This window comes from Podarcis muralis, chromosome 5 (assembly GCF_964188315.1).
Source record: "Podarcis muralis chromosome 5, rPodMur119.hap1.1, whole genome shotgun sequence".
In the NCBI taxonomy this organism is placed as follows: Eukaryota; Metazoa; Chordata; class Lepidosauria; order Squamata; family Lacertidae; genus Podarcis; species Podarcis muralis.
The window spans coordinates 67,370,263-67,390,761 of NC_135659.1; the positions used below are offsets into that span (position 1 = coordinate 67,370,263).

The 20,499-nt window shown below is 42.9% G+C and overlaps 1 protein-coding gene across 6 annotated transcripts in view; it reads left to right on the forward strand.

The window, feature by feature from the left end:
- Window positions 1-260: 260 nt before the first annotated feature.
- Window positions 261-20,499, forward strand: part of HIPK1 (homeodomain interacting protein kinase 1) — a 44,409-nt gene continuing 24,170 nt past the window's right edge. For 3 of the 6 annotated variants that reach the window (XM_028734538.2, XM_028734542.2, XM_028734543.2), the window contains exons 1-9: window positions 524-629; window positions 9,320-10,397; window positions 12,807-12,930; window positions 14,413-14,532; window positions 15,504-15,590; window positions 16,023-16,207; window positions 16,852-17,014; window positions 17,525-17,747; window positions 18,975-19,096. In XM_028734538.2, the coding sequence (XP_028590371.2) occupies window positions 527-629; window positions 9,320-10,397; window positions 12,807-12,930; window positions 14,413-14,532; window positions 15,504-15,590; window positions 16,023-16,207; window positions 16,852-17,014; window positions 17,525-17,747; window positions 18,975-19,096 (2,205 nt within the window). In that variant the 5' untranslated portion in view covers window positions 524-526. Of the gene's footprint in view, window positions 435-523; window positions 630-1,169; window positions 1,486-9,319; window positions 10,398-12,806; window positions 12,931-14,412; window positions 14,533-15,503; window positions 15,591-16,022; window positions 16,208-16,851; window positions 17,015-17,524; window positions 17,748-18,974; window positions 19,097-20,499 lie in introns of those variants that run through there. The other 3 variants (XM_028734540.2, XM_028734537.2, XM_028734541.2) reach the window with 3 other exon arrangements.

Below are 20,499 nucleotides of genomic sequence, written 5' to 3' on the forward strand. Positions count from 1 at the left end.
CTTTATTCACAAAGGCGCTAAAACGTGATGTGATTTACATTTGAATTGTATTGTTCTGGCCAGGTGAGATCAGAGTCGACTATATAAAGGCTGGCTTCTCCAGAAATGGCCTGGTGTTTCTTCCAACACCGGTTGCGGTTGCTCTCAGGACCGGTAAAAATACTTCGTTGGCCGTTTGGAAGCGCAAAGAACTCTAGAATCATCCTGAAGGCAAGTTCGGAGTGGATTCCTATCCCTTGCAGTCGTTGTCTAGGACTTCGGCGGATCGGTTGGGCTTGATCACACACACAGAGAGAGGACCTGTGCCGATCCAGAGGCGAGAAACTTGGGAACTTGGGCTCAGCTGATCTTAACCCGCGTGAAGATGGCAAGTAAAAGGCGCGATCGAGGAACTGAATATAGCGGGGTGATAACCGCGTCGAAATGGAAAAAACGTAAGTGCGGCGCTGTGCAGCTTGCTGGGGTCGAGCTGTGGCGGGGGAGCCACGTGGCGCGTGAAGCCACAAAGGGGAGCCTTTCCTTTAGGATGCTGCAGGCGAAGCAGCCGCGGAAGAGGACGGCGGTCTGCCCGTGCCTGCGCGCCCCAAAGCGGCTCCCCCCGCGGCCGGCGGATCTCGCTCCCGAACAAGGTGCCCCGGCTGATCTTTCAGGCCGTGCTCAGCTGCGTCACGGGCGGCAGGTCCCGCCACCAGGGCCCGTCTCCTGGGTTTAGGCTCGGGGAAGCCAACCCTCCATGTTCTCGGCCTGTGCCTTGGCGCACTTAACATGGAGGCGCTCCTTTCAAGGGCAGCGGGGTTTGCCGTTTCCATTGGAAACGCACCTAGTATCTGGGCTCTGTTTGTCCAGGGTTGTATCTCTCTTTCCCCCACCCCCTCCCCAAATAAGATGGATCCGGGTGCCTGGGGAGGGGCTGCGTGCTTATGATTTGCGTTTTTTGTAACGTATCGCGGCCGCGACAATCGGAGAAAATGTCTCCCGTCACGACGGCGAGCCCCGATTCCTCGGCGCGGCTCAACCGCCGCTGATCACGTGGAGAGCGGGGGGAGGGAAAAAAAGAAAGCGGCTGTTCGCATCCCCGCCTCGGCGCTCGGCTGCTTCCGCCTCGGCGCTCGGAGCGTGAGGCGTTAGCTGGCGTGCTGCGCTCGGCTGGCTGCGCCTGACTCAGTCGAGAGAGGGGCGCGGAACGGAGCGGGAGCAGCTGGGCTGAGCGGAGGGGCCCAGAGGGCGCGGCGGCTGGAAGAGCAGCGGGGGCCGGGCCGGGCTCGCTGGCGGGCGGGCGACGGGGGCCGAAGCCTGGCGTCAGCGGCATCCGAGAGGCCCCGGGGCTGCCCCTGTGCCGGCCGCCTCGAGAAGGTCGCGGCGGTCGCGCTCCCCCTTGCCCGGGCCGGCCCCGTGTCCCGGGGCTAGGATGCGCCCGCTCGTCCCCCGGCACCGGCAGGCAGCTCCCGGCCCGGCCCGTGGCTGAGACACCCCCAACGGCGGCGAGTAAGTGCACGCGCGGCCCCTCGCGGGGAGGCCTCGGGGTGGGATGCAGCGGGCGGGGACGGCGCTCTGTCGTGGGCTGTGGGCAGGTCGCTTCTCGGGTTCAGAGGCCGCCATCATCGCACTCGAGGGCCGCTGAGGCCTGGTTGGGGAGGCGGAGGCCGAGCGTTACCAGCCAGATAGCGTAGCTCTTGGGATTCGGGTTCCTGTATTTCTCTTGCTTATGCGGCCCCCGCTCCGTAACAACCTGTTAATTCACGAGGCTCCCCTCCCCACTGTAAAAAACAAATGTCCAGCGAGTGGGGCGCTGTGTAATCCTTTCCCATTACGCCCGTCGCTGGGGCCTCCGGTTAGTGAGTGGGCAGGGCATTTTCATATTCTCTCTCCCCCCCGCTTTCCGCCTCTGCCAAGTTTAAACTACAGTTCATTGATATAAGTCCCTTTTAAGAACTTACTCCAGAGGCATATTCTACCGCCATCGTCAGCTTTCCTGTACTTGTGCTTTTTCATTTAATTATTACCATCGTTTTTATCGTCCCTCTCAAGATATATATCCTTCCAAGGTGGGGTGGCTTATCAGAAATATTAAAGCACATTTATTATACAAATATTAAAGCACGCTTTAAGAAAACGTTCTAAAGAAAATCAACATATTAAAAAGACTTCTGCTGCTCCTCACCCTGCCCTGTAGCAGAATGCCCTCCCCTGTAGCAGAGTTTCGGATGCCCTACTTGGAGATTTTTGTGAGGGAGAGCTGCAGGGGGATTGCTAGGCGGTTCTGTTGAACTGAACTAGAACCTTTAGCAAAAATGTTAACGTGTTTTAACAAGTAGAAAAACCAAAGTGTACAGTATTTTTTGCTCTATAAGACGCACCAGACCATAAGACGCAACTATTTTTTGGAGGAGGAAAACAAGAAGAAATAATATTCTGAATCTCAGAAGCCAGAACAGCAAGAGGGAGCGCTGTGCAACAATCCCTCTTGCTGTTCTGGCTTCTGGGATAGCTGTGCAGCCTGCATTCGCTTCATAAGACGCACACACATTTCCCCTTACTTTTTGGGAGGGAAAAAGTGAGTCTTAAAGAGCAAAAAATACGGTAAGTCATTCTTTAGTAAAATGTGCTCATATGAATTCCACTCAGTGGTATTGTGATTCTGTTCCCATAGCAAAAGTTTTCACTATGAGAATACTTGACATTTTAGTAGCTGAACAAGTGAACTCTTGGTTTACAGCTGGTGGTTTTGATAAACTCAAATGCTTTGCATGCATTGTGGCATTCTGTTGCAAATGTTATTATTAAATACATCACAGAATGATTATGCTTGGAGTCAAAGCAGGTATTTAGTGCTGTATTCAGAGGGTATCCAGATAACCTGTTTCAGTGTTCCTAGATGGGTACAGGTATAAATAGAAAAATTCTGTAGCTAGACTAAAGCCAAAACCTGATATTATCAACTGTAGAAAAAACTGGCCTTAGTTTGTTCCTCAGGCTATAAAACAATTGTCAATTTACTTGCAAGATCTATAACGGGGCCTCTGAGTTTATCATAGGAAACAACTTGGGCCTTGAAATCATCAATTGGAGTAGGCATTATGAAGTGAGTAAAGGTTCTAAAAATGCTCTTATTCATTATTGATATTTTGTTGGTGAGGCTGATGCATGTGCACTTAAAGATATTTTCTAAGACCCCACAAAGTGCATGAGGGATAACATGCTTTATATTAACATCTTAAAGCAAGTATTGTACTACATTGCTTGAAGCAGAATATAGCTTTAATTTTACTTCCTGCTTATGAACAAAAGCTAAATGCCTTGTACAGAACCAAATATTTATGTAGTCTAGGTCCTGACTATTAGGGACACAGGTGGCGCTGTGGGTTAAAGCCTCAGCACCTAGGACTTGCCGATCGAAAGGTCGGCGGTTCGAATCCCTGCGGCGGGGTGCGCTCCTGTCGTTCGGTCCCAGCGCCTGCCAACCTAGCAGTTCGAAAGCACCTTCGGGTGCAAGTAGATAAATAGGGACCGCTTACTAGCGGGAAGGTAAACGGTGTTCCGTGTGCTGTGCTGGCTTGCCAGAGCAGCGATGTCACGCTGGCCACGTGACCCGGAAGTGTCTGCGGACAGCACTGGCTCCCGGCCTATAGAGTGAGATGAGCGCACAACCCTAGAGTCTGGCAAGACTGGCCCGTACGGGCAGGGGTACCTTTACCTTTACCTAGGTCCTGACTGTGGTATCTTCATAAGCTCTGGATGTGTGTTGATGTAGTAAATGAAGAGATCTGTATAGAAATCTGCTATACAGTGGTACCTCGGGTTAAGAACTTAATTTGTTCTGGAGGTCTGTTCTTAACCTGAAACTGTTTTTAACCTGAAGCACCACTTTAGCTAATGGGGCCTCGCGCCGCCGCTGCACGATTTCTGTTCTCATTCTGAAGCAAAGTTCTTAACTCGAGGTAATATTTATGGGTTAGTGGAGTCTGTAACCTGAAGCGTATGTAATCTGAGGTAACACTGTATTAGTGCAGTCCCACCTACCTCTAAAGCTATCTAGGTCACAACACCCTGAAATGCAGAACCTGCCACTGTGGAGATCACACCCTAATATTTTTTTTAGAACTAGATGAGTGGCTAGTGTGAACTTGTTGACATGGCTGAAGAATTGGTGGTAGCAAAAATGTGCTCATTTTTACTGATAGCATTTTGCATTAAGATCACTTTTATAAAACATGAACATTGCCATTGTGGCATCTGACCTAGCTTACATACAAAATGGGGTGGGAGTTAAAACAGTTTCCTGGATACTGATAAAAGTGTTTTACTGAAATTGAAACGTGTGTTGTGGTTGTTCTTTGAAACTTAATATGATGTTTTTAGTACAGCATTTATCCTTGGGGACAGATGTTGTCTGGGAGTGAGAAGTTGAAGGGCCATCTCTTGGAGCCAAACTCATCCCTTCTTAACTACTGGTTTTTACATGCCACATGCTCCTGACAGAGTTGGAATAAACTGTTGGAAAGGATTTTAGCTCTTGAAAACACTTGAGTCTTTGCCAAAATCACAGAGAAAACATTCATGTTGTTCCTTTAATCTGCCCTTGAATCACAGTGTGTACAAGACATTGCTATCTTGGTTTAGAGATCAGAGCAGTCACTTTTACTACAACCTGGCTTAATTACAGTAAGATATGAAAGATGTTTGCAGTGAGTGGTTAAAGCATAATTGGGGGGCGGGGAAGAGAAGACCTCTCCCGATTTAATCCACTGAGGCAGCTTGAACAAATGGATTAGCTGATCTCAGAAAAACTAAACATACTACTGTTCTCGGTATCTGGAAGAAATAGTTTAGTTGCCCTCCTCTGCACACGTTCCAGCTTGTCAATATCCTTCTTGAATTGTGGTGCTGAGAACTGGACACAGGATTCCAGGTGTGGTCTGACCAAGGTAGAATACAGTGGTACTATTACTTCCTGGTATCACTGTTAAGCTGATCACCTGGGTCTTCTTTCCCCTGCTTTTTAAAGGTGGGGACATTTACCTGCCCCCAGACTGCAGGAACCTCACAGGTTCTCCAAGGCCCTGAAGATTTGAATTCATTTAAAGTAGCTAGGTGTTCTTTCCTATCTTCGGCCTCAGCTCTCTCCTTGCATCATTTATTTTGTTATCACCAGGTTGGGCACTGCTTTCCTTTTGGGTGAAGACGAGACAAAGTAGGTGTTAAGCAGTTCCACCTTCTCTCTATCGCCCATAGCGCTACTCCATGCAGCGGACTACTACTTTTTTGTTCTTTCTCTGCTTCAAACATAGCCAAAGAACCCTCTTGTATTTTTCACCTTTCTTTGCAAGCCTGAGCTCATTCTGAGGTTTGGCCCACCAGACTTCTCCCTGCAACTGTATACTCTTCCTTCATTATTTCTCCTTTCTTCCATTTCTAATACATGCTGTTCTTAAATATCATCCATAAGATCTTATGCTGCCGCACTAAATGCCTCCTACTTTACTTTCTTGTTGGAATTGTCTGCCTTTGTGCCTTCAGTATTACACCTTTAAGTAACCCCCATCCATCTTGGACTCCCTTCCCTTTTAGAATTTCTGATCATGGGATCTCTCCCCGTAGTTCATTAAGCTTTTTGAAATCAGCCTTCAGAAATCCCAGAGTGCATGTCCAACTACACTCAGCTTTCCCTTGCCTCTGTATAATGAAACATGAGAGGACATGATCACTTCCTCCCAGTACTTCCACTTTGTCAATCAGTTCCTCCCTGTTGGTGAGAAAGAGGTCCAAGAGATGTTGCTTCTTCCATCTTCTGGGAAATGAAATTGCCGGTGGTGGAATTTGTTGAACCATACATTCTTGGCAGAGTTAGAGTTTCAGCATATATCAGGGTAGTTGAAGTCTCCCATGACTACTAGAACTCTCCTTTTTGAGTGTTTGGTAATCTGCTGTAGGAAGGCACCATCCACTCTTCAGTTTGGCTTGAAGGTTTATAGCAGACACCTGCAGTCAGGTCACTTTTGTTCCCCTCCTACAATTTTTATCCATGTACTCTCAATATGCCTTAAATTCTCCAGGTCATGGATTTGTTAAAAAGTGTATACATGCTTTAGATGTAATGCTCTTCCTATTCCCTACCTGTTTGGTTTGTTCCTTTTGAATAGGTGATACCCCTCAATTTTTACATTCCAGTCATGATTCTCATCCCACCAGGTTTCAGCAATGCCTGTTAGGTCACATTTGCCATCCTGCATTAAAAGCTCAAATTGATAATGGAATAGCCAGTTGAGCATTAGGCTGCCAGTGCTTAGGATAGTTATTATTTCCAGGAATTGGTATCTTTATATTGTGTAATGTGTGTGTCACTTCAGTTGGCAGTCTGATGCAGGGTTTTGAAATGGCTGCTTTGGCTCAGGCTTTTGTCCTGTGTCATGTTTTCTTGTTTTCTGACTGTCTTGGTCTTCCAGCACATCACAAAAGATTTTAAGGAACACCCTGTTTTCATGTTGGGGTAATCCACATGTCTGATGAGACATACTTGAATTCTATATGTGCATTCTAGAAGAGACCAAAGCATACTTTAAATTGGTTGTTCAAGTGTGTGTAACTTCCTCTGGATAGTGTCTCATCATCGCTGGCAACAATGAGTTAATTTGGCAGTCTTCATAGCTGCATGTAGTGACATACCCAAAATCCTACATAAAACTCCCTACTAAGTAAATTGATACACTTTTTTTCAGAGCTGCTCTTTTGACCTGCCCAGATTACTTGTAGCAGTAAGCCAAACAATGGCTTAATATGAAACAGCAAACATGTGAATTCGCAGAGAGAAGAACATGGCTCCTTTGCTTCTCTAACGCTGTTGTTGCACTGCTCTGAGCTAAACCATAGTTTGGCTTAGCATTATGTCCAAACCTAGGCTTGCTGCTTATCTCCCCAGACAAACCATGAGTAGTAAGCCATAGAATAAATATTAACTATAAATATTAACTATGGCTCATGGTTTGCCTGGATTGAAATAAAACGGCAAGCCTGCATTTTGACATAATGGCTAAGCCAAACCACAGTATCAGGCTCAGAAGAGGAGCAAAGCAACCAGTCTTGTCTTTGGGAACCTGCATGCTTGCTTGTTCATGTGCTTTGTGTTGTGTGAATCAGGTCAGTGAGTAAAAGAGCGGCGGCTTACATGGGCCATTATGAATGATGACACAAGCAGAAGCTTGTCAGTGTCCTCTATGGACAATGTCAAATTGTATTGATGGAATAAGTTGCTTCATTGGCATTGTTTCTACTCCTAGCAAACTTTTCAGTGTTAGCTGGCACAAAAGTGTCAACACTTCTGTGAATGAACCACTGTTTCAAAATGGGGAAACTAGTTTGCAAAATGAGAACGGTTATGAAAGCATCTAAACTTTAGTCACAGTCAAAAGAAACGTGTGAATTGGCTGTGGTCTCTGGTGTCATACTACTACTAAGGTCTTGCAGGAAACGTGGCTTGAATAGCTGTTGGCAAATGCTCTGTTAGTCTTTAAAAACACGTGTTTCTAAAATTCAGGCTCTGCAAGTTGGAGAGAGTGTTTGCCAGTCTCCTTTCTTGAGCCTTACTTTCCTTTCACTGTAAAAGCAAATGATCAAAAGGTTACCCTCTGAATGTTTGGAACTAATGCTTTGAACTATATTTCCCCTCACCTCCAGCTATTGGCCATGCTAGTTGGGCTGCTGGTAGCTGGTCCATAACCTGTTTTGTAAGGCATTGCAGATTAAAATCTGTCCCCCTAAATAGGCCTGACAACAAGCAAATATTTGGACTGGACTTTGAAGGGCCAGTTGGAGCCTGCCGCCTTTTCTCTGTGACACTTGAGACATAAATGGTTAGACCATTTATGTTTTTATCTGAAGGTAACCTTCCATACCTGACGCGGGTGGCGCTGTGGTCTAAACCACTGAGCCTAAGGCTTGCTGATCGGAAGGTCGGCAGTTCGAATCCCTGCAATGGGGTGAGATCCTATTGCTCTGTCCCAGCTCCTGCCCACCTAGCAGCTCGAAAGCACGGCAAAGTGCAAGTAGATAAATAGGTACCACTCCGGCGGGAAGGTACACGGCGTTTCCGTGCACTGCTCTGGTTTGCCAGAAGTGGCTTAGTCATGCTGGCCACATGACCCAGAAGCTGTCTGCAGACAAACGCCGGCTCCCTTGGCCTATAGAGCCAGATGAGCATGCAACCTCAAAGTCGTCCGCGACTTTACCTTTAACCTGCCATAATGAAATTGCTAGTGTTTACTTCTAATACTTTAATGTATATTGCTTTTTATCACATAGAACCACAGCATTGAAATTTAGCAAGATATAAACAGTAAAGCTACAGTAAAAGAAAATATCAGCTCATCAGCACCAGTCATGAGTAGCATCTGATCCTGACATTGCTTAATTGAAGGCAGTGTTGGTGTCCCTTTTGCAATACTGATGGTGAAGTCAGGCATATTCCCTTCTGCTTGTTAGTGTTTTCTAGTCAGTGTTAGTTTTCATTAAGTTGTACTTAAAATTTTTTTCCCCCTTCCATGTTCTCAAGGCACCTTTGAAATGAACTAAAAGCCAGTTGGTTTAAAAAAAAAACAAACTTTCAGCAGTCAAGCTGTGGATCTGGGAAGTATCCTTAGCGATGACTTGCTTCTAGGAGTGAGGTTGGGGAGTATCCTTTGGGAAGCATGACCAGTCTATAGGAGTAATTATTGGGACAACATGGTGACTTCTGTCCTTAATTGTAGGTGGTTTGTATTTCGGTAGAGGTAGGATGGACAACTTGTTTGGTCGTGGTCAGGTGGATTACACATGTTGTATGTAGTAGAGCATAAAGGAAATGATAGAACCTATAAAACAGCAAATTAATGCAAATATTAACTCCACAATACTTTAACCAGCACATCTACTCAAAGCCATTTTATTAACTCACATGTTTCCTACACCTGATGTAAAGTAACATTTCAGCAGTTTTCCTTGTAACTAGGCATTTGACCACTTACAAGGAAAGTTGTACCCTCCCAAAAAATATTGTTGTTCTTTGTTCCTGATCCTCCTATGTATGGATACCCGCTGGCCAGGGTGACCAAGAATCTAATATTGTTAGCTGCTGATGTGGCAGTTTGTGTGTAGCTATAGGCAATCTATGGAAAGAGCTATCTCCCTTGTTACCTTTGGGAAACATTTGGTGAGGTCACACACTCGCCATTATTACTTAGTGGGTAAAAAGAGAGCTGTGAATCTGGATCTTCTTCCCAAGTGTGATTTCTTGTTGTGTGATATATTTATTGCTTATTCATTAATTAGCTCTTTGTTTACTCTTCAGGTATGGCCTCTCAGCTTCAAGTATTCTCCCCCCCATCACTATCTTCGAGTGCCTTCTGCAGTGCCAAGAAACTGAAAGTGGAGCCCTCTAGCTGGGATGTTTCAGGACCGAGTAACGGTGACGAGTATTACAGTCACAGCAAAAACCTCCCAGGTGCTCAAGGGCCAGCCAGCTCCTCTCACCAGGTAGCAAACTTCAGCATCCCTGCTTATGACCAGAGCCTCCATCTCCCTGCTCCTTCAGTTGAGCACATTGTGGTCACAGCAGCCGACAGCACAGGCAGTGGTGGAACAACGTCGTTCCAAAGCAGCCAGGCCCTAACACACAGGGCTAACATTGCTTTGCTGGAACCGTACCAAAAATGTGGATTAAAAAGGAAAAGTGAGGAAGTTGACAGCAACGGTAGCGTGCAAATTATTGAGGAACATCCACCTCTCATGCTGCAAAACAGACCTGCGGTGGGTGCTGCGGCCACTACCACCACTGTAACAACGAAAAGCAGTAGTTCCAGTGGCGAAGGGGATTACCAGCTGGTCCAGCATGAAATCCTTTGTTCCATGACAAACAGCTATGAAGTCCTGGAGTTCTTGGGCCGAGGGACATTTGGGCAGGTGGCAAAATGCTGGAAGCGGAGCACCAAGGAGATTGTAGCTATCAAAATCCTGAAAAACCACCCTTCCTATGCCAGGCAGGGGCAGATTGAAGTGAGTATTCTGTCCCGGCTGAGTAGTGAGAATGCTGATGAATACAACTTTGTCCGCTCTTATGAGTGTTTTCAACATAAAAACCACACATGCCTGGTGTTTGAGATGCTGGAACAAAACTTGTACGACTTCTTAAAACAAAATAAGTTTAGCCCCCTGCCTCTGAAATACATTCGGCCAATTTTGCAGCAGGTGGCCACTGCCTTGATGAAACTGAAAAGTCTGGGTCTAATACATGCTGACCTGAAGCCTGAAAACATCATGCTTGTTGATCCTGTACGCCAGCCATATAGGGTGAAGGTCATAGACTTCGGCTCTGCAAGTCATGTGTCGAAAGCTGTGTGTTCTACTTACTTGCAATCACGCTATTATAGGTAAGTACCCATTTCATTTATTTAAACAACAGGTTTTTTGTTTTTTGCACGGCATTCATCCTGTGGCACTTGATAGGTAAATTGTCTCCTGAAATCATGGCTGTCAGCTTTCTGTCTCCTTCCCATTTATCCTTTCCTGTTTCTTTTCCAATTGAGTTTTCAACTTGAAAGATATTTACAAATATTTTGCAAATAGCTAGGTTGCTAAAGTTGAGTGGGAACTCAGAAGCCTGACTACTTCAAGCAGACTGCAGATGCCGGGGGGGGGGGATGTCATTATTTGACATTTAGAAAAGGAACTTCTATGCTTCTAGCATTTGGGATGTAAAATGCAGTAGATTGAATAACATAGCCAGAATTCAAAAGCCCACACAAATCCCCAAGGGGAATTCATTTTTCTCTAATGGTAGTCATCCTTGCCACATGAATAAGCACTTAAAACATTTTAAGGGTTTGAGATCACTCTGGATGTGCCCAAGTTTGAGTTCAACCTGGCATATAGCCGTTGGCACTTGTAAGCCACACTCTTGGCGTTAAAATTGTGGTATCTGTGTTGGAGTGTTGGGAAGCTCAGATGTTTGTATCAGATTTGTCAGGCAGCTGCGATATTCAAATGGGTACCCAGTAGTCATGTTGTCATAAGCATAAACTATGGCTTGCTGTGCACAAGTGAAATCATGCCTGCATTGCTCTTCCTGGCTTTTGGGAAAAGAAAGCCATGATGTCTGGATTGATGTTATTTCTGAACCAGATATTTGTTGGATCAATCCATCAACCTCTGTTGAATGTTTTAGAAGTATTGGGTCTGGCATCACTTTCGCTGCCTTGACCACAGCAGTGGTGAATGCCTGTATATATGTTTGCTGCCAATATGCTTTTATGCCTGTCAAGTAAACTTATACACTTCAATGAATCTATATGGCATCCATGAGTGTTTATTGTCTACTGTGTGTACCTTCAACCCCGAAAACACTTCCCAGGAAGGAGCTGTGTTGAGATGTAACTCTGCCGAGTATGGCTACTGGCATACATGCACAGCGAAAGTGATGCTGGACCCAATCCTTCTAAATTATCCATCAGATGTTGATGGACTGATCCAACAGTATTGTGAGTTGGTTGTTCCCAACAAGTCATCATTAGTAAGATAAGAATAAAGGACTGATTTTCAGTCCCAATAATCCATAATCCCCTGTTCAAATGTACTGCGAAGACAAGGATTGTGATCTACTTCCTCCCAGCACCATTCATGTATAAACACGTCATTCCTTTTTTAAGCCTCTGAAAATAACAATATGCAGCTGGTTATCTAAACAAAATATATTTAGAACAAGGAGGGAAATTTGATCTACTACTTACTACAAATAGTTCAATGGCAACTGCTGTCCATCTTGATATCACACGTGGTTGAGTTGGTGACTTTGTTGATTTTCCTGTGTTTGCTGGGAGAATATGACTAGCTTGTAAGATGATTAATACCTACAATGCTTGGGTGTGTGTGTTACGGTAGTGTTTCAACCCAACACTGGGATCTCTTGTCATTTTTGTGTGGTCATTGTATGGTTCCCTGGATAATGAATTTGGGTATAGGTTCAAATTCCTCCTTAGAACTCACTGAGTGACATAGGATAACCACTGTTTTCCTAAAGGAAAGGAAACTAGGTAAAGAAACATGGAGCTGGGTAGAGAGGTTAGACCTGGTTGTCAACTGCAGTTTATGTTTATGACCACATTTCTTCTATTTTGGGTATAAAACCTTTAATCCTATAGATCTGGCAATGAAGTTGTTATTTTCCAATGTAGCCATGTTTGTCTTATTCGTTGGACTTAAGCTATATGAAATTAAATGTTGTAGTGAATTGTGTGCTAAATTTGTCAGATCATTTTCTCACTGTATTGCCTTTAAAACATAAACAGGCGGATCTTATACCTTAGCAGTAATTACTTAGGAGCTATTCCTATTGAATTTAATTCATTGAGTTATTCCAAATGTGAGTGCATTAGTATATAGCCAAAGGTTGATTGTGTGGAAAAGTCATGATTCTGTGCCCACAGAGTAAACACAATCGAACATAAAAGCTTTACTTTGAAGTTTGGGAAGTGTGGTTGTATCAAATCTCTTTGATTCAGAGGAACAGTCTGTCAGCAGAATGGGGATTGAAGCGATATTTGGCAGTCCCCTCGGCAGCACCTGGTGCCACCTCAAACCCTGTTTCAGAGGGTTCCTCAAACCTCTAGAGCATCTCTGGATCAAAGTCTTTAAGATGCCATAGCACTGATTATTGGTTTTGCAATCAGTTTTGCTCATTCATTCTTGGCTATACATTTGATAATCTAAACTTTTTAATTCAGTCAAGTTTGTGGGATTTGTGAAGTTGTTAGTAATCAAATATACTATTGCATGTTTTTCAGAGCTCCTGAAATCATCCTTGGTTTGCCATTTTGTGAAGCTATTGATATGTGGTCGCTGGGCTGTGTGATAGCTGAGCTGTTTCTTGGTTGGCCACTGTACCCGGGAGCATCAGAATATGACCAGGCAAGTTTGTGTAGATATTTATATAGTTTACATTCAAATCTAAATTCATATTTGGAACTGGATTTAATATCACATTAGCACTTGATAATGCCTGTCCAAATTTAGCCACACTCTTATAAACAAAAAGGTGCCCTAAGCTGATTTCATGGTATTTAAGCCTGCAGTCCTAAGCAGCTTCAATCAGGAATAAGTGCCATTGTACTCATTGAGGCTTGCCTGAGGAAATAATGTTAGGATTGCACTGCAAATGCATTTGTGATTGGATTATAAACATCTAATTCATGAGCACTGTACAATTGATCTAGAGAGCTGGATTAGATCAATAGTCCTACTGTTTTCAGATGGACACATGCGAGAAGCACTGGTTAGTTGTAGTGCTTTGCATTGCCCCATTCAGTTCCAATACCCAAGACCAGAAATTACAGGATTATATAAATCACCCAACTGTATAAACTTCTTTTGAATGGATAGGTTACTGGTAGATAACATAATATGCTGACATTCTGACTTCTGCCCTGGCCATGACAACACCTCTCTGCTGATGAAGGAGGATGGGACACATTCACTGATGATGTGCTTTGCCTGAATCAGTGCTGCTCCCTCCTACCTCTGCTTAAGGTGACTACAGGCATACTTTTAGACAGTTGCAGTTCAAGATACCTGGCCTATCCATCTTGGTGGGATCAGCTCAATGAGCACTTCTCCCCCATAGCTCTTTTGAATGTTCATTTGGGTGGGTAGATGGGGGTCATGTGGTTCCTCTGATCAAGGCACACACATTTTTCACTGCCATTTCCAATTACACCATTGTTCATGGTTTACCATGAATCCATTGGTCTGGGCTATATTCTTTTCTTCAGGACAAACAAATTACATTTTATAGTGGCATCAATGAACAAACCTTGGACGTGGTTTGCTTGGAGTGAAACAACCCATGACCCCTGGTTTGGACATACAGTACAATTGATTTTAATCATATGCTGTTGAAAGTAGGCTGGTTAAAATTGCACAAATTAAATGCAGGCAAGTAGAGCACCAGGTCTGCTCAGGTTATCCAGCACATGAGAGCATTTAAGCTCTATGCCTTGCTTGTGGGACAAGGCCTTCTCAACGCGCCATCTCTGAGATGCTTGCACAAGATGTTGTGGAGCCATCAGAGTTCATTGACACTACACTGGAATCCACTGGAAATGATTGTTTCCTGGGTCCAGTCTAGAAATCAGTTCATCCCTAACCAGAAATTGGGAATCTGATGCAAGATATGGTTGGAACTGCATAATGCAGTAAAATATATTAAACAACTAAGGTTTGCAAAGAAATGTATTTGCTTCAGCATGGTAATCTGTTAAGTGAATATTGACAGGCAGTTTAAAAAAAAAGAAAAGATCCCACTGTATGTTTTCCTTCCTCTGGAAGGAAATGCATTTAACTATTGACACAGCATTCGCCTTTATCATAGATTACTTCTTTTTTCCATTGCAGATTCGTTACATTTCACAAACGCAAGGACTTCCAGCTGAGTACTTACTGAGTGCAGGAACGAAAACAAGCAGGTTTTTTAACAGAGATCCAAACTTGGGATACCCATTGTGGAGACTAAAGGTTTTTATTTTTTTCAGACATTCAATTTATTGTCTAAGAGCAGTATTTGCAGCTTGTGTAGAGGAAAAACCTTTAGTTATTGCATGTTCACCACTAGGTTAAGATAACTTTGGTTGGAGACCTAACCCCATTTACCTACGAGGAAGCCCCATTAAATTCAGTGAGACTTAACTACTGAGCAAATGGCAAATGTATTTCTTCTCTGGGCACATCCAGTGAAACAGTTACAATAAAGAGAGCTACCTATTGGTGTGACTAATTTGTATGCAGGAGCGAGTCTTTTCCGTTTGGCTGGACTTAAAAAAAATATTCTTGATTTTAATTACATTCATTTTTTTAGTATTAATTAATGTCTGCCCTTTGCCATAAGGTCCCATGGTGGGTTACAGCTTTCAAAACAATGTCAAAAACAATTTAAAACAACTAACTTGTTCAGCTGAATGTTATAGGAAAGGAGAGCACTTTTAGAGAGTTACAAAGATTCACACACAGAAGGCTCTCTTTGTCACCAGCAAAATAACATCTTATTAGAAAATTTAAGGCCATTAACATTAGTTCTCAGAAAATTTTTCAGTAACAAACCCTCTTTTTGCTAAAAGATATACTGTCAGAAAATCACTTTTGCAATCCCCTTTGCTGTAAAGCCATCCAGTGATTTAAAATCACCTTTCAGAGTTTGAACTACTGTTTAGAAACATCTGAAGCTTCATATTATGGCTGCCTTGTAAAATATATGATACTTTGCTCAGGTTGGCTTGTATTTGTCCTTGAGAATATAGATGAGAACATTAATTTGGCACAGTGTCATTTTTCACAAGCTTAGGTAGCAAGGTTATGATGGCCTATCATTTCTGCTTCATAGGGCATTCCATTTGTCAATGGCTGATTGCTTGTTGACCTAGCTTTGCTTTTATTGCACTGAACTCTAAAACCCTGTTAGAGTTGCTTGTAACATGTATTTTATTTGATAGACTCCAGAGGAACATGAATTAGAGACGGGAATAAAATCAAAGGAAGCTCGGAAGTACATTTTCAACTGTTTGGATGACATGGCGCAGGTGAGCTGCTGAGAAAAATAATGATGCCTTTTATACTACAAGCATAATTACCCAGAGCAGTAGTATTTTACACTTGCTCTACATAGGAATCAATTATATCCCCTTCCTCAGGAATTAAGTTTGCAATTCTGTGCCCTCTTCTTGGGAGTAAGCCCCAGTGAACTCACTGGGTCTTATTTCTGAGTAAACATGAGTAAGATTTCATTTTCACTTCTATTCAACATGCTCTATATAACAGTGTGATTTCCCCCCCAACATCCATATATTAGAGAAACTAGAAGAGGGAGGAATGAGATCCTGAGTCTAAAGTTGAAATGATTCTGCATTCTGAGAGCCTAGAATAAATGTATATTGTATATCTAGTAATTTCCCTGCTATAAAATCAATGGTTTATGCAACAGAGATCAAGTTCCAATTTTTTTCTCCTACAAGGTAAATATGTCTACAGATTTGGAGGGAACAGACATGTTGGCAGAGAAGGCAGATCGAAGGGAGTACATTGATTTGTTAAAGAAAATGTTGACAATTGATGCAGATAAGAGAATTACTCCGCTGAAGACTTTGAACCATCAGTTTGTGACAATGAACCATCTACTGGATTTCCCACATAGCAACCAGTAAGTTTCTGACAGATGTTTGAAACAATGTTTGTTTGTTCATTTATTCATTCACTCTTGTAGCCTGTCCCTCCCTTAAGGTTGAGACAAGTAAAAAATAAAGCATATGAAAGCATTCTAGAAGTTCACATTAACACAAAATAAATTCAAATTAGAGCAAACTTGATTTAATCAAAGGAATTCCCAAAGTGTATTTATTACCTCAATGGAGTAACTTAAAAAAAAAAGTTGTTGCAGCTACTTATTCCACCAACACCTTTGATTTCTCACAGTCAGAATCTTTATATCCCAGATATAAAGTAGGTGCTTGGCAGCCACCCCAAAAGTATACTGTTAGGATCGGGAGCGTCTGGCCTTCTAGAAGTTGTTGCACTACAACTCCTGATTATCCCTGACCATTTGCCATGCTGGATGGGGTTGATGGGAGTTGGAGTCCAGCAACATCTGGATAAACACAGGTTCCTAATCCCTGATCATTACTGTTTGAACTTCGGGATTTTGATGGTGGGAGAATGGCACTCTTGGTTATATTGATGCATGTTAAAATAAGGTGCAGAAGCATCGCACACGTAGCCTTACATGCTTGGTAACTAACTACAGTTTCACAGCCACACAAATCTCTTCGACATCTCATTTCCTTTTAGTGTGAAATCCTGCTTTCAGAACATGGAGATATGCAAGCGAAGAGTGAATATGTATGACACAGTTAATCAGATAAAAAGCCCATTCACAACACATGTTGCACCGAACACAAGCACAAACCTCACCATGAGTTTCAACAACCAGCTCAATACTGTGCACCATCAGGTAATTAGTTTATTATTATTATTATTATTATTATTATTATTATTATTATTATTATTATTTTGAGGAATGAAAACCAATAAAAACGGCTTCCGTCATTTCCTGGAGTGATTCACCTTAATCTAGATGTTATTCTAGATTATTAATCATGAATTTAATCTGAAATCAATGCTATATGTAATCGGCAGCTGCCGCTATGCAGTGGCTGCCTTATGAGTTCCATACCCCATTCCAGGCATTGACTTTTAAAGCTCACCATGGCCTTGGACCTCTCAGAGCAGCTCTCCTGTGACCTGCCTTCATCCCTCACCCTTTCCCATTGTAGCTAACTAGCTGTTTAGTATTATACAGCTCACCAGCTGGTCTGTAAAATATGTCAACGAGACGGAAAGTTGGGTTAAAGTGAGCGGAAAGCCTGAAGCGTTTCTTTTGTATTGGTTTTTGTGGTTGATTTTCAAATGCTTGAGCAAAAGACATGTTTTGGTTCTAATGATGAGTGTTCCTGTTTTCCAGGCTAGTGTGTTGGCTTCAAATTCTACAGCTGCTGCTACTCTGTCTCTGGCAAATTCAGATGTTTCACTGCTGAATTATCAGTCGGCTCTCTACCCATCATCTGCAGCACCAGTTACTGGTGTGGCGCAGCAGAGTGTTTCCTTACAGCCTGGAACCACTCAGATCTGCACCCAAACGGACCCATTTCAGCAAACTTTCATTGTGTGTCCTCCTGCTTTTCAAAGTAAGTGTGTGTGTGTTGGGGTCTTTCCATACTATTTACAAAAATAATATATAGTAGTTTTAAAGCTATAACAGCTAAGGTGCACATATATTACATGTATGCCACTAAGGTATAATTTGACACTTTTCATGTTTTAAGAGTTAACAGTAAAACTCTAGCATGGTGCTCAGTATACAAATTCTGAAAATCAAAAGTTTTGAAATAAGTAAAATAGGATACAATGTGCAGCTGAGCAATGGATTCGCTTACGCTTATTCTAGGCTAAGTGAAGGAATCCAAGATAATTTGAGGGTTGCTGCAGACAAACTTGGATTTATTGTTTCATATAGAGTTGGATTTGGGGGATTATTTATTCAATTTATATCACACATTTCTTACTGAGCAAGTCCACGGAGGGTGCAGATATTGTGGTCCCCCGTTTCCTTCATGAGTATTGCACAGGGCGCTTGTGGATGTACAGCTACTTTTACTGAAGTAGGCACATGAGTCTCCATTACAGACCTTTATATAGCAGACAAGGTATTGAATGAGCTCAACTGCAGTAGCCTGCTGATAGAACCAACCTCTTGCCCAAGTTGGCTTCATCAGTAGTATGTATGGAATTACATTTCTATTTTGTAGAGCAATGGTGCTTTGTTGTCGATTCCCCATGTTTTGAAATCTATTTCAAAATGCATTGCCACACATTGTACATCCCAAAGAGAGCTGTAGCTACATTATCTATAGATATGCCTATTACATTGCATTACTCCATATTGGCCTCTAAAAAAACACTTTCAGTAAAGTTGGAAAATACAAAGATATTGCCAGTAGCCAACCAGTAGATGACCAGTTTCCAGATTGCAGTAGCTGCAGCCTGGGATGAAGCTTCTCACGGAGCTGGAAAAACTTTATTTTAACAATACAGATGCCTCTCAGTCAACAGCTGGCATCCCAATATCCAAATGCCATTGTGACCTGAATGTTAAGAGCAAAATCACTAAATGGGTTTGTGGCGATCCACCGCCACAAAGGAAGGTGTTTTTGAATAGGTGGTATTCCAGAAAAATACTGCTTAGACTGTACAGCTGGTCTGCTGCACCAAGTGTGTAGATAGATTTAGGCATTTCTCGGTGTCAGTAATTATTTGCTTTGTCTTTGTTTCGTTTGTTGGTAAGTGGGCTCTGAAATGTGTTCAGATAATTAAAAGCAGTAGATTAACTGTTCTCTTTTCGTTATTTCCTACAGCTGGTCTTCAGGCAACCACAAAGCATTCTGGCTTCCCTGTTAGGATGGACAACACTGTTCCAATTGTGCCACAGGCACCAGCAGCTCAGCCATTACAGATCCAGTCCGGAGTTCTCACACAGGTAAACGTAAGGAGAGCCCTTAGAATGTCAGTAAATTACCCCGAATACAATTACTGGTTTGTTCTAGATTAAAGTTGGGAACCAGAAATTACTCAAAGTTGGGTGGCAGAGTCCTGCCTTCCAATACCAAAGACAAGACAAGAAAGCATGGAAATTAGTCTGTTTTTTAATCTAATCATCTATCTACATTAAAGGTTTGGCCGTAATAAATGGGCTAACCTATTTAGCTAAAATAAAGTTGTTTTAAATTCTTCTCAGTTTTTATAATACTGTTCTATTATGGATACTCTGTTTTTCTACACCACTCACATATTATCTGAATGCGGAGTGGTTTTTAAATCCTTAGCTATAAATGAAGTGCAAGTGCAAGATTTCATATGGCTACGTTGAGTCCCAAGTCGATTCCTCTTCCCTTTTCCTCACTCTTTCTCCGCTGCCCCCATTCATAGCAAGAATACTTGTTACAACTGCATTGTTTCATTTTGTGATGTTGTATTCGTAAAAGCTTAGATGATATCAAATAATTAGATTTCAGTATATATTATTTTGGTACTCTAATCCCATTTTATATCCTACTAGAAAAACCAAAGTGATATCTGCTTCCAGGAATACTTGTATTTTGCTAAAAACTAATGGCGATTTTTTTTTCTTTGAGTGAACATGTTCTCTGGTGGGGTGAAAGCTCCCTCTAGCCTTCAAAGGCAGAATCGCAGCTTATTGAAAGGATTTTGCTCACATCCACTCACTTTACGTGGCTTTCTCCTGCCTTCACTCTGAGGCAGTTGGGGTTCACACTCGGCTATTCAGATTTGCTCAGGCTTGTGTTTTGGAAGCGATTTCCATTCAGCGTGTGGTTATTTTCACAGAACCCACTACCCCCATGCTGGAACAAAAGAATTCTAAAACTAAATTGGCACATCTTCAATGAAAGGGGAAAGGAAGTTCTTGTGAGTTTTATATAAAATAAGAAACTTCGCTTTGGGGTTTTTTTATGGGGAGGGGACTTTTTCTGTGTGGTCTGGTTGGCAGTCCCCTTCCTGCATCTTTCCATGACTGTTTCAATCACTTCTACATTTGCTTTTTTCACCTTGTCACTTGACTCCCTTTCATTTTTTCCTCCTTAGTGGCCATTTCCTTACCACTTCAGGCCCTTGGGAGTTAAACAGACCAGTTTTTCCTCTCAGCATTTTAGTGGCTGTTGGGTTCTTATGCTGGCGCCCTGCCATTGTTGCCTCTCCCCAGAGCTCCAGCCAGTGCCAAAGCAGTGCACCATTTTTAAGTAGCCGTTTGGCAAAGCTATTGGCCATAAGGCAAAGAAGCTTAGCCTGTTTCCCACCCCCACTGGAGATGATCCCCATTCGCTCTGAGTCAGTGTGCTGCAGCAGTTGAGGAAAACTTCAGCC